Source organism: Coffea arabica, chromosome 7e (genome assembly GCF_036785885.1).
Source record: "Coffea arabica cultivar ET-39 chromosome 7e, Coffea Arabica ET-39 HiFi, whole genome shotgun sequence".
Lineage (NCBI taxonomy): Eukaryota > Viridiplantae > Streptophyta > Magnoliopsida > Gentianales > Rubiaceae > Coffea > Coffea arabica.
In genome coordinates this window covers 35,484,839-35,499,793 of record NC_092323.1, presented here as the reverse complement: position 1 = coordinate 35,499,793, position 14,955 = coordinate 35,484,839, and the positions used below count along the sequence as shown (strand labels likewise).

The 14,955-nt window shown below is 33.8% G+C and overlaps 1 protein-coding gene across 1 annotated transcript; it reads left to right on the top strand.

The window, feature by feature from the left end:
• The first annotated feature begins 213 nt into the window (after nucleotides 1-213).
• On the top strand, nucleotides 214-2,712 carry LOC140011340 (uncharacterized). Its single transcript, XM_072060132.1, has 4 exons — nucleotides 214-422; nucleotides 1,667-1,800; nucleotides 1,847-1,966; nucleotides 2,363-2,712. The coding sequence occupies exons 1-4, from the start codon at nucleotides 214-216 to the stop codon at nucleotides 2,710-2,712; spliced, it is 813 nt and encodes a 270-aa protein (XP_071916233.1).
• The last annotated feature ends 12,243 nt before the right edge of the window (nucleotides 2,713-14,955 follow it).

The window sequence follows — 14,955 nt, the reverse complement described above, 5'->3', positions numbered from 1 at the left end:
AATATTAATGGAACATCGGTATCTTGAGATTGGGTTACCATTATTTGAATTTATTATTATTTGGTTTATGTGAACATAGTTTTAATTATATGATATTCCTGTTCAGTAGCAAATGATCTTACAAATATTACTACCAACATCAATAATATTCCTATGTTGAATGGCACAAATTTCAAGTTCTGAAAAGAAAATCTCTTGATAGTACTTGGAGTAATGGATCTCGACCTTGCGGTAAGGGATGATTCTTCCCCATCTCTTACAGATCAGAGTACCTCTGATGAAAAGAGGGATAAGGAAAGGTGGGAGAGATCAAATCGCTTGTGTCTGATGATCATAAAGAAGGCCGTTCCAGAAGCATTCAGAGGAACAATGTCAGATTCACATGTAACCGCTAAAGAGTTCCTTCAGGACATCGAAAAAAGGTTTGTTAAGAATAAAAAGACTGAAATTAGTACGCTCTTGACACGCCTAATTTCAATGAAATATAGTGGTAAAGGCAATATCAGAGAGTACATTATGAAAATGTCTCATCTTGTTTCAAAATTAAATGCATTTAAATTGACACTCTCTGAAGAGTTACTAGTGCATTTGATTTTAATATCTCTTCCTACACAGTTTAGTCAGTTTAAGGTGAGTTACAACTGTCAAAAGGAGACTTGGTTTCTAAATGAACTCATCTCACACTGTGTAGAGGAAGAGGAAAGATTGAACCAAGATTAGACAGAAAGTGCCCATCTGGTGTCAACCACTAATAATAAAAGCAAGGGACTTAAGATAAAAAAGGAAAAAGGAGTTGCAGGTACAGCACCACAAAAGAAACAACAAAAGAAATCAGATGATCAGGGAAAGAATAGTTGTTTCTTCTGTGGAGCTGAAGCGCATCAAAAGAAACATTGCGCCAACTATCACGCTTGGCGTGCTAAAAAAGGTATGTTTCTTAATTTGGTTTGTTCTGAAGTTAATTTAACTTTCGTACCTAGACACACATGGTGGTTAGATTCTGGTGCAACAACTCACATCAGTGTGTCTATGCAGGGTTGCCTGAATTACTGAAAGGCTAATGATAATGAAAGATATATCTACGTGGGCGATGGTAAAATAATTCAAGTTGAGGCAATTGGAGTTTTTAAATTATTATTAAAAATTGAATTTTATTTGGATCTCTATGAGACATTTGTTGTACCGTCTTTTAGACGGAATTTAATTTCTATTTGTACTTTGGACAAATTTGGTTATTTTTGTTCATTTGGAAATGAAAAATTTGAATTGTTTCATGATTCAAAATTGGTTGGTTCTGGTTCTTTAATATATTACGATAATCTATATTTAATTGATACGATTAGCTCATTTAATGAATCTCTGCATTTGAGTACTAGAGGAGTCAAGAGAAAATTAACCAATGAGAATTCAGCTACATTATGGCACAAGAGATTGGGACATATCTCCAAACGGAGAATGGAAAGGCTTGTGTCAAATGAAATTCTCGACCCCTTGAATTTTACAGATTTTAATGATTGTATTAAGTATATAAAAGGAAAACAAACTAATAAAATGAGATTTGAAACCAATAGGTACTCAGACGTCTTAGAACTTATACATACAGATATTTGTGCACAATTTCCTACATCTGCTTAGAATGGTCAACAATATATTATAACGTTTATAGACGATTTTCAGAATATGGCTACATATATCTCATTTCAAAAAAGTCACAGTCATTGGACGTGTTCAAAAATTTTAAAGCTGAAGTTGAGAATCAACTCAATAAGAGAATTAAAAGCGTCAGATCTGACCGTGGTGGTGAGTACTATGGTAGATATGACGATTCAGGATGAACAATGTCCAGGACCATTTGCTAAATATCTAGAGAAATGCGGTATCGTCCCACAGTACACTATGCCAGGTTCACCCACTATGAATGATGTAACTGAAAGACGAAATAGAACACTTAAAGACATGGTAAGCAGTATGATATGTTATTCTACCTTACCAGAGTCACTCTGGGGTGAAGTACTTAAGACTGCAACATATATCCTTAATAGAGTTCCGACTAAAGCAACTATCAAAATCCTTTATGAGATTTGGATAGGGAAAAAAGTCCAGTTTAAAGCATATGCATCTTTGGGGGTGTCCAATTGAGGCAAGGCCTTACAGACCAAATGAAAAAAAAATTGAACTCAAAAACAGTTAGTTGTTATTTTAGTAGATACTCTGAAAGATCCAGAAGTTACAAGTTTATGATCCCACAATTAAATCAATTTTTGAGACAGGAAATGTCCGGTTCTTTGAGGATGTCGAGTTTGGGGTGAAAATACAGTAAGGGACATTGTCTTTAAAGAGGAATATATTAATATTCCCACAGGTGTCATTAATCCTGTTCTGGATCTTATTCCTGAATTAGATCATGACATAACAAATCAAGACAATGTCGAAGAACAAACTCTTCCTTTCCAAGAACCAGTGCCATTAAGAAGATCCATTAGAGAAAGGAGAAGTGCAGTGCCAAATGATTACATTATTTTTCTCCAAGAACATGAGGATGACTCTGGATTGATGGAAGATGATCCAATCAACTTCCGTCAAGCCATGAAAAGTTCAAATTCTCAAAAGTGGATCGATGTCATGAATGAGGAGATTAAATCCATGAAGGACAATGATGTTTGGGATCTTGTCCCATTGCCAGAAGGTGCGAAACCCATTGGTTGTAAATGAATATTTAAAATCAAAAGGGATTCGAAAGACAATGTAGAAAGATACAAAACTCGTCTTGTCGCCAAGAAATTTACACAAAAAAAGGTATCGACTATAAAGAAACCTTCTCTCTAGTATCTTCAAAGGACTCCTTTAGAATTATTATGGCATTGGTGGCGCATTTCGATCTTGAATTACATCAGATGAATGTAAAGACAGCGTTTCTCAATAGTAACATTGATGAGACAATTTATATGGTGCAACCAGAAAACTTTGTATCAGGAGATCCAAAAAATATGGTTTGCAAACTTAAAAAATCCATCTATGGGTTCAAACAAGCGTCTCGTCAATGGTATTTCAAATTTTATCAAGTGATCATCTCATTTGGTTTTGAGATGAATTTAGTAGATGATTGCATATACCATAAGTTCTGTGGGAGCAAGTATATTTTTCTGATATTATATGTTGATGACATTTTACTTACTAGCAACGATATTGGTCTATTGCATGAAACCAAGAAATTTCTGACTAAAAATTTTGAGATAAAAGATCTTGGTGATGCATCTTTTGTGCTAGGCATACAAATACACCGAAATTGATCTCAGAATATTTTAGGACTATCACAAAAGGGTTATATCGAAAAGGTTCTCAAAAGATATGGCATGCAAAATTGTAAATCAGGTGACACTCCTGTGGCTAAAGGAGACAAATTTAGTGTTGAGCAGTGTCCTAAGAATGCTTTTGAGAAAAAATAGATGCAAAAGATTTCTTATGCAACAGCAGTAGGGAGTCTAATGTATGTTCAAGTATGTACGCGTCCGGATATTACATATATTACTGGAATGTTGGGTAGATATTTGAGTAATTCTGGATTAGATCATTGGAAAGCAACCAAACGGGTCTTACGATATTTACAGAAAACAAAGGATTACATGCTCACGTATCGGAAGTCAGAAGAGTTAGAGATCATTGGATATATTGATTCCGATTATGCTGAATGCCAAGATACTATGAAGTTAACGTCAGGCTATGTGTACTTGTTAGCTGGAGGTGCTGTATCCTGGAAGAGTGCTAAACAGTCCCTCATAGTATCTTCCACTATGACTGCAGAGTTTATAACTTGTTATGAGGCATCCAACCAAGGAATTTGGTTGCGAAATTTTGTCAGAGGATTACGTGTAGTGGATAGTATTGAAAGACCACTCAAATTATTTTATAACAACAAGTCAGCAGTTCTGTATTCCAATAGTAACAGGAACTCAACGAAATCTAAATATATAGATATCAAGTTCCTATCTGCTAAAGAAAGAGTACAGAGTGGACAGTTATCGATAGAGCATATCGGGACAAACTCCATGATTACGGATCCGCTTATTAAGGGATTGCCACCCAAAATGTTTCATGAGCATATTGCTCGTATGGGTGTCGTGTTATTAAATGATGTACAGTTTTAGTGGGAGTTTATTATTTTAAATGCTCTTATGATATTTTTCAGTTATTAAGGATTTAAGAATATTTTATGCATAAATAAAGTTTGGATTTATTTACACTCTGACTTTGGTATGGTTTGATCTCATGAAAATTTAAGGTGGACCAATTGAAAATAAGCATGTTTTGATCACATTACATGAAATTTTTATACTACACATCCACATTATGATTCATGTCATTCAATTATATCAATGTATGTGACCATTGATGGGTCGAATTACGAAATTGTAACAAAGGTCGTTTTGATCCTATGTTGGTATGATTGATAGATCGGATTGGTGACAGATACATAGTGATAATGACAGTAAATTTAAGCTCATATGGTTAATTGCGAAACATAATTATAAGGTTACACATATAGTCCAAGTGGGAGATTGTTGGATCCTTAATCCAACATTGGACTTATATGTGAATAATTATGTGTTGCAAACTGTCAATTAAGGTTAAACCCAATTAAAGTGATCAAATACAGTTTGGATTTAATGTATCTAATAGGATGTAGGCCTTTAATGTGTAGAGACTTAAGGGCTCCTATTTCTATGATGGGCTGAAATAGGGTTCCAAAAGATAACAGGAATGTTACCTATAAATAGGGTTATGGTTCACAGGTCACACGTATCATTATTTTGTCGTATTTTCTAGTACCACAATATACAGCCTTTTCCTGATATCCCATCGTCAGGAAAGATACCAGAGAGATACTAAAGAGCTCTCTCAAAGATCGGCAAATACTTGTTGATTTGGAAGGCCATCCCAAAATCTCTAGGGATTCAAGCACCAGTTTGTCAACATAAATCAAGGCACGCTTCCGCAATTTTGTGTTATTTATTTCTTAATAATCGCCATATTGATCTTGAGTTTAATAGGTGATGGCTTTCACCAAAAGTTAATATAAATTGCCACCCTAACACCTGGTATGAGCTTGAATTCTGTTACATCATCTATACATCTATTCTTTGGCCACGACCTGACAACATTTTTTCCTTTCTTTCAATTTTATATTGAACACCATATATACGCCTTGGTGAGTATGCTCCTATATATGATGAACCTTTGTCCTAATTGATGAATGATTATAACTTGTTATTTCATAGACACTTCCAAAGTTCGTGGACCCAAGATTACATGAGAGCAACACTCCCTCTATCAATATTACTATCGGTCACAAGGTGTATAGCCTTGGAATGACCAAAAGAAAGCTTGACATGAACTGGAATAGATTTGTTGCTGATCACAAGCTCTAGGATGGCGAAACACTTCTTTTTATCCCACAATCCAAAACTTCTTTTGTAGTTATCATCTTTGATTGAATAGGGATTTAGAAAATGTATTCATGGCACTTTAATTTTAAGATTCAGTTCGTGCTTCAAGACATTGCCCGTCCACAATCCACATGCATTGCTTCTGAAAAAACAAAAAAACTGCTACGTTTAGTTGTTCTTGGCATTTATCTCTTGTGAATTTGAACTAATAGAACCTGACTTATATCCTTAGATAATATAAATGCAACCTACGTATGGTCCTTGCATATACAATCCAATCACTTTTCCCAGAATTTAAATGAATACACATCTTTCCCTGTTATCAATCCTGAACTGGGCATACACCCTCCCGTCTCTACTGCACAGAGCGCAGTTTATACCTCCTAGTAGGGAGAAAGGATATGAGTCATGTCATGAATGAACCACTAATAATTGAATTAAACATTTTAAAACTGTGATTCAGGTTAAAATGTCATCAAGTCAGCCCAAACTCAAACTGTTACATGTGAATTGTAGCTTACAATTGTTGATAATCCTATAATGTGCAAATACAACAACCCATGAATGCTGGTTCAGCTTTCTGGTTCATCTTTGCGTCGAAACTTATTCTAAACTTCAAGTGCAAGAGAAGAGAGAAGGTAACTACATGAAGTAAATGCTTTTCTTATATGTTAGCATTACAAGATATAAACATCAATACGTGACCGAAACGAAAGACAATTAATAGATTGATCCCTCGCAATCGGACGGCTTATCTGTGGTGTGGAATTGGTACGAAGAAATCTATGATTAACCAATGATCAAACTAGGCTACTACCAAACCTGAGCAGAATTAATCATTCCGAAAAAGAAAATACAGTCACTTCCAGATAGCAGCCGCATGCAAGTCCTTTTTCTTTTTTCTTTTTTTCCCTGATAATGACAAGTCTGTTTTGGTTTGTGCTCACAGAATGTAATACTTTGTCCCACATCAGAAAAGTGAAATATTATGGATCAATATACAAGGAGAGGCTAAGCATCCAAGTCCAACTTGGACTATCCATTTTGGCTAGCAAAGTTGGAACCCAAATAGTTGGACCTGGCTACTAGACTCGAATCGTAGTTTGGGTCTGCAGGTCCAGGACATGACATTATGATATCAAAGTGAACATCATGTGGTCGTAAGTCTGTCTATGGGTAGAAGCCACCTCTAAAACCAGTATAAATCACCTTTAGAATCCGACACAACTGAATGGATGGTTTAGACCTATGGTAAATCAGCCTATGGATAGGAGCCACCTCTAAAACCCGTATAAATCACCTTTAGAACGGTCTTTGCGAGGGCCCAAAGACGGGTGAATGTGATACCTCGTCCCACAATGGAAATGTTAAGTGCTATGGACTAATATATAAATAGAGACTGAGCATTCGCGTCCAACTTGGGATATCCATTTTGAACTAGTAAGGATAGGGCTTTTCTAAAATCTTATAAGGTTTTTGCTTTGATCAGATATCGTACTTTGATGTATAGTTTGATTTTTGCAAAATCATGCCTTCGATTTTTTTGATAAAAAAAAGGAAATTTGGATAGTTCAACTTCGGTTACCACCATAGGTCAAGACATGTCTATTGAGACCATATATAAATTGCTTATATGAATTCTTAGACATCGTCTATCAATACAACTCTCATATTGACAACAACATTTGGACATACCAAACCACTTTCAACTAGCCAGAGTTGGAGTTAAATGCGAATCAACCCCTCTGCTGGCTTGACTCAAAGAAAAATGCTCATCTCTTAAGGGCTTCTGTGCTCCTCCCCGCATTCATTACTGATTAAGTTCTTAGAGAGGGAAATTCTGAGAGCAGTGTCTTCATTTTACTCCTACCCCAAATTTTGAAGAGTGAATTGCTCAAGAAGCATCCATTCTTATTCGAGGTTTAAGAACCGAAGTAACAATGTCCTGATCAAACAGCTGATAAAGGAAATAAGCAGAAAAGGGAGTCATGGTTTCAAAAAAATAGTAAGGTCAATACACATGGACAGACTCATACATCAAGTTTACATAAGCAGACGGCAGACGGTAGAAAACTGGAGCCCGGTTTAAGAGCGTCCTCCTTGATACCTATGCTAGAAATGCAGTGCTTTTTTTTTTTTTTTTCCTCTGGTGGTAGCGAGAAATAGCGAAATACTGCGCTGCGTTTGCATTGATCGTTCTGTAGCAAAAATGAAGGCCCTCTTAGTACGAAGCCAGAATAAACAGATCCAGATAATGATGGGATCTCTTCTAACAGCGTTGCATGCGTCTAAAAAGATTTGGTCAGCAAACTAATCACAAAGGATGGACGGTTCTTAAAAATCGGATACCGACTTGAAGTCCAGACCCCGAGATTAATTATGACATATTACTATTTTGAATTCTGTTCACAAGATGTCACTCTGCTCCAGTTTGTCAACTCTTTTATGTTATCAAAGTCGGTTTCCTGGTTGAAGTTAAATGGATAACGAAGAGAATGTGCGATGAGTTTAAGCGCATCTAAGATAAACCTGAGTTAGACTACTGTTGTGAGACGTAAACCGTCTCTAGTCTAGGCTAAAGCTAAACACTTGCACCACGAAACAATAACCATCAACATCATTCGTATCAGCCGATAGAGATTAGCAACATAATTAAATAAATAGTATTTCTTATCAAAATTGTTTACTCATCCTAGTAAGTATCGTAGACGAGCATTATACAGAAGCACAAGTGTCAGCGCAATTTTAATGAAGTGTCAATCTACATTTACGCGTAATCTACTAATGTGCACATGGCTTGGCCATTCACTGTGATGTATCACAAGATTAGTAAGTAATTCCATCGAAAAGCATAGTATATACGACTTTCATGATTCATCTGTATACTGGATCGATGGTGTTAGAGCCAAGGATAGAATCCAAATTTAAATTACCTCTTTGGTTGCAGTGGAATTTTCTGATCCCTTTTGCTATGATCGGGTCTACAATCACAACGGAAAACACAAAACAGTCACAATTCCAATCTTAGATGTGATTTCTGATAGAGAGGAGAAAAAACTAGAGAAAGCGGGACCAGAAAATTCTGACCGCTGCCAACATCCTTTGGCTTCTTCATGCGTGGGCATTAGCATTGGACCCAGAAATAATTGTAAATAATATCAAAATTTCTTCCTTACCTTTCCTAAAAGTAATACATAACAACAATATTCAAATAAAATGTATTATATCAATTTAGTGAGATCCTTCTATATTCATGTGGAACTCTTTCATTGGTTATGGAGCAATTACACGTCTGCCAAATAATTGCTCCAAACTGACATAAAATTTTTCATTCAATGAGTAATATAACACAAAATCACATGATAATACAATAATTTTCTTTAAAAAAATATACGAAACCTTTTAAAGTAACTACAGACCTATAGTTTTGTAAGGTACAATGACATCAAATTTCTTGTTTTATTAAAAAAGTCACCTCCACTTTATTGGAAAAAATTACATTTACTTTATTTTAACTAAGCAACAGAATTACTCTGCCTTTGTATTTTCATTGAAAAATTCATGAATTTAATTTACTGGTGTAAAAGGCCGTTGTTTTGAATTTTGTAACATTTGATTTCCATTAAGTTACAAAAATAATTATCATTTACTTCTAAATAACATAAAAGGGGCATAATTGAAAATTTCTTAAAACTGCATGTATCATAATAGTGGCACAATTAAAAAATTCTCAAAATTATTTGAGCAATAGTAGAATTATTTTGGGATAGTGGGGGCACGTGCACCCAGTGCCCTTACTGTAGATCCGCTTCTGGCAGTAGGCAATGTTTTGAAAATCGGACCGGACCGGCCGGTTCGACCGGTTGAACCGTGAACCGGCCATGGCACCGGTCCGGTTCAATGACATTGTTGACTTTGCTAGAAAACCGGTCAAAGACCGGTTGAACCGTGAAAACCGCCGAACCGGATTGAACCGGCGGTTTTCCGGTTTTCAGCTTTCCCTCTTTTTTTTTTAAAAAAAGTTTTGCAAAATGCAGCTTTCAAGATTCGAACCCAAGACCTTTGTAATAAAAGACCAATGTATTAACCGTTGCACCATCACATCTTATTAGTTTTTTTTGATAACTTATTTATATAAAGCAAACACTCATATTTCTTTTTTCCATTTTTCTTACAAAATCTCATCTCCTCATGGCTCTTTCTTTTTAATTTTCAACTCTCTCTCTCTCTCTATCCTCTTTTCTTTTGTCACTCCCTTTTTAATCAAACCTCTTTATTTTTAATTTATTGATGTTTTCTTCCATCTTTTAATTTTGTTTTTGTCCATTAAATTGAAAAAAGTTAAAAAAGAATTTTTTTTAACCCAAATTATTTAATGCCACAACCACTCACTTTTATCTTTTTTTTTTATTGAGTTTACATTTCTATTTTCGATTTTCTTGACTTCTTTCGAACTCCAAATTTTCTTTTTTAAATTGCAATCTCTAAATCCCAAAATGTAAATTAAAATTTAAGTTCATAATATCTAAATTCTCAGAGACATGAATTTTGTATAATTTCAAAATATTGTGATATTTTGGGGTTGAATTTAGATATAATTGAAATTGAGATGAAATTTATTTGTTTTAACTTATAATTTAAAAAATTTATTTTTAAAAATCCAAGTTATTAAAAAATAGTAAACTTTTCATCATATAAAATATTAAATTAGTCCATTACATGTCTTATTTTGTACATATATATATTTATATAAATTATTTTTTAAAAAATTCATTGAACCGAGGTTGAACCGGTCCGACTCGATTTTCTTGACTTCTTTCGAACTCCAAATTTTCTTTTTTAAATTGCAATCTCTAAATCCCAAAACGTAAATTAAAATTTAAGTTCATAATATCTAAATTCTCAGAGACATGAATTTTGTATAATTTCAAAATATTGTGATATTTTGGGGTTGAATTTAGATATAATTGAAATTGAGATGAAATTTATTTGTTTTAGCTTATAATTTAAAAAATTTATTTTTAAAAATCCAAGTTATTAAAAAATAGTAAACTTTTCATCATATAAAATATTAAATTAGTCCATTACATGTCTTATTTTGTACATATATATATTTATATAAATTATTTTTTAAAAAATTCATTGAACCGAGGTTGAACCGGTCCGACCGGTTGAACCTCGACCCTTTCACTTCACCGGTTCAATTAACGGTCCGGTTTTTAAAACATTGGCAGTAGGGCGGTGTGACTCTTATTATTATTATTATTATTATTAGAAACCAGAGCAGGTGATCGTCCATGATTTTCCCTGCTGACAAATTTTCAAAAAACAAAAAATATGTCGTGAAAGAGACCAAATGTGTGAAGTGTGAAGGTACGTGCTTATCCATCAAATTTTCATAAGCATTCTTCCTTTTTTGTTTTTAATTTGCGGTCAGAAGCTTCGGTCCAGATTTCATGTGTACGAATCCAATGAGTGAGTTTGGATTGTAAATTATTTGAAATATTTTTACTGTAACACTTTTTGTGATGTGATGTATGTGAGATAAAAAGATAATTGGGAAGATAAAAAGGTGTATTGAAAATTGTAATGGTGATGTAAACAAATATATTTGGACAAATAATCTCCTGTCCAAACAAATGTTTCTTCTATGAAAGAAACATTATACTATTTTATTATCTATTTGACATTTGGGTTAAGGCTTTAAGCAACCCATGTTTTAAAAAAAATAAAAAAATAAAAAAAACACACACAAAGTTTCTAATATTCCCGCCTATTGGCTACCTTTTTTAAATAACCGTAATTATTGTGATTGTCTCATACGGCACGGTAAGGGCCCAAAAAAAATAAAGTTAATGTCTGTAACGATTGCACACGCAAGGTGCAAAAATATATCTACTTGGTAGGCGTGTCTTTGGCTCCTCTCCCGTGAATTCTTTCTCAACAATGCAATCTCATGTATGACATGTGTTTTTATTTATTAACAAGAGTTAAAATAAATCAAATTTAAAATAATTCTGTTTCTTTTTAGTAAATGAAGACATATGTCATTCATTTAATTGTGTCATTATGAAAAATAGAAAGGGAAATCACTGAAGAGGAACCAAATCTCATGTCCCCTGGGAGGTCTTGTAATTTATTAGTCAACCACACAGTTTTGGACCGAAACCAAAATAATAATAATAATAAATAACTCTTATTCCTTAAAAAATAATTATGTGGGCATCTATACTTCAATTTGATCAGTTTTCATCCCTCGCTCTTTTTTTAGGAAAAAATAAATATTTTACAAAATAAAAGTTTTTTTTAACTGCTGATGGAAGTTTCCTAAAGTATCCTTAACTCCATTGGTTGAACTTGAAAACTGCTTACAAGACTAGATTATTTTTAGTGAAAACTTGTTTTGATACGGTCAATACGTCAAGTTGGCATAATTAAACAAACATTTGTACCACGATTTTGAATCACAGAATTAGGCATTCTTGTAGGACTTTGGGTCAATGAAATTTTCGTTTCTCAAAGAGATCAAGAATGCATAATTCCTTATTCGTGATGCCCCAATCAATGTGGCCCATCTTTAAAACAATTTGAAGGTCTTTTCATCAATTATCGATGTGATAATATACATGTTATTGTTCGGAAGTCTACCTTGAATTAATTCTAGAAACATAAGGGGTCTCTATCTCTATAATTGTATGTGTTGTGTGTAGTGATTTGTTGGCTTTGCCTTTTTTTTTTTGGGTTATGAAAGAGGATGGATGATATTAAAATTAAAAACAATTTAGTCTGGCTTTGCATTTATTACACTCAGACAATGCGATTCTAACAATAATTGTTGCAAGTTGCAGCTGCTTGAATTTATTGCTCATAGGCGAGAGGCTTGTGTTTACACTTTACAGATGCAAATGAACCTGAATACCTGATCCAATTATGTTTGTATTTTTTTTTAAAGAAATGTTAATTGCACTCCACATTTTGCTAATTCCACTCCCGTTATAATTTTCATCATATGATTTTTATTGATTAAATTATACGATAAAACAAATGATGAGAACGTGATTAAAATGAAAAAATAAAGTGCAATTAATATTTTATTTTTCTTTGTGCTGGCAAGACATCCAACTAGAGTTGAAATACAACTAGGTAAAACAAACATTGCAAATAGCTGGATTTCTTGACATGTAACTCTCCTTTATTAGTGTATTGTGGATGATACTTTGTTGAAATGTGGCAAGGTGTGGTCCATGCCAATTTAGATCCTATCCTATCCTGCATATGGCCTGTTTTTATATGAACAAACGAGTACACATATGTGCCTGTATTAGTTGATTTTTCTTTTTAAATGCTACTCTGTTTTCTGATGGTCAGTCATAATTAGAAGTATTGCCGACTTCAAATATAACATTGGCAATAAGACTTATTGTATTGAATGCCGGAATGTATATCCGAGATCGCAGCCACATAAATTTGGTCCAGCTTCCAGTTGTTATCTAATGGTGATCGAGTTGGTTGACATTTGTGTTGCTTATAAAGGTGAATTTATTTGTAGATAGCCTTAGTTGACCACAATCCAATCAATATAAGCCTTAGTTGACATTTGTTAACGTAACATAGTGAAGTGCCTTTATAGCGAATGCAGGTTTTTTTTTTTCTGAATGGAAAAATGGAAAATCTGATGGGGTATAAGCATGATTCAAAGTCGCGGTCACAGTTGCGATTGTGGTTCGAGCCATTCCACATCGATTTCGACATATCGGTCGCGATCTCGACGAGATGCAAAATTTTGAAATATTTAATATTTTAAAAATTATAAAAAAAATATGATAAACAAAAATAATTAATAAATTAATAAAAATTTAAATTGATCGAGATGACACAGAGTGATTCGGTGTGATTCGATCTTTTCAACCCTTTACAATGATGTTTCGGCGAGTCAAGTATTTCGAAATCGTATCGTCTGGATATCGTATCAGAAGAGTCCAAGACAGTGATGACCATGGGTATAAGTAAACATCATTAATTCATGGATTCATCCATTTTGTACATATTGACTGTTTCTTTTGCACAACAATGTATCACCAAATGTAATAACCCAAAAATAACAAAGCATTGATCATTATACATACTTCGTCAACTAGGAAACCGACTTTCATAATATAAAAGTTGATAAATGAGCAAAGTGATATCTTGTAAACAGAGTTAAAAAAAAGTAACATGTCTTAATTAATCTCGTGGTTTCGATTTTTTTTTTTGTATCATATCAGAATATGTCAATCCAATAAAAAACAATTTTGTGATGCATATATATATATATATATATATATATATTCTAACAGTCCAGTCCCTTGTAGTGTATTGAGTGTATACCCCGAAATCGGACTTGACCTCCATTAATCTACTGCTACACTTTTAGAATTGTGAATAACCTTGGTGTCTGATGCTCTTCTATGTAAACTAGGTGGATTGTGTGTATATATATATATATATATATATATATATATATATATATATTCTAAAAGTCTAGTCTCCTGTACTGTAGTGCACAAAGTATATATTCCGAAATTAGATTTGACCTCCTTCAATCTAGTGCTAGACTTTTGGAATTATGAATCACAAAGTCCAGTTCCCTGTACGGCATAGAGCGTATACCCCAAAATCAGACTTGACCTCCTTTGGTCTACTGCCAGACTTTTGGAATTTTGAATCACCTGGGTGCTTCTGCTGCTTCTTTTCAAACTAGGCGGCTATGTAAAAAATATATATTGCTAGCTCCAAGTGTACAGATACAAATCAAAATTCGGAATTGAATTAGATTATGCAATGATATTCACGTGTTAATACCAATTTTGATTCATCTTTTTGCTCCTCAAAGACACAATAGAAGTTGTTTTAGAAGGCTAGAAAATCACTTCGACATTGTTAAGAAAGGTGAACTGGGGCCACTTTGTTACTTTCAAGTAATCTTTTTCTTATTGACTAATGACTAATCCCATCGGTAGGAAGCAGGAACCCTTGGAATCGGGAAGGAAGGAGTCCAGCCAGCAGGTTCTGGAAATGCACACGTTGCTTTCAGAAATCAGAAGTGAAGGAAAGACCCGAAATGAGAATATGTCAAAATGTGGATGGTGCCATCCGGGTTTGGCCAACTGACTTGTTTATAATGACCGCCGTACTTGGAACATGTTTTCTGATAAAACAAAAAGAAAATATTTGAATGAGTTCAACTCCGATTATTAATACGGATCAATGTATATTTTCGAATTTTAAGTAACTTACAGAAATATTTGAATGAATTCAACTCCGATTATTAATACGAATCAACTCATTCAAAAATATTTTAATGAATTCAACTCCGTTTATTAATACAAATCAACGTATATTCTTGAATTATAAGTAACTTACAAAAATTTTTACAAGATCCTCATCAATACTATTGTCGTATCCGCACTGAAATTGGAGACACATTACTTAGTGTGATGGTATTAAGGGGTACCACTTGGCACATATCTGT

What these genes read in the sequence shown, in the direction of transcription:
- LOC140011340 (XM_072060132.1), top strand. Translation starts at nt 214, where the DNA reads ATGGATCTCGACCTTGCGGTAAGGGATGATTCTTCCCCATCTCTTACA. An exon ending in CGTCAGATCTGACCGTGGTG is followed by an intron (nt 1,801 to 1,846) that starts GTGAGTACTATG and finishes AACAATGTCCAG; the next exon opens with GACCATTTGCTAAATATCTA. An exon ending in ACTTAAAGACATGGTAAGCA is followed by an intron (nt 1,967 to 2,362) that starts GTATGATATGTT and finishes ATATTCCCACAG; the next exon opens with GTGTCATTAATCCTGTTCTG.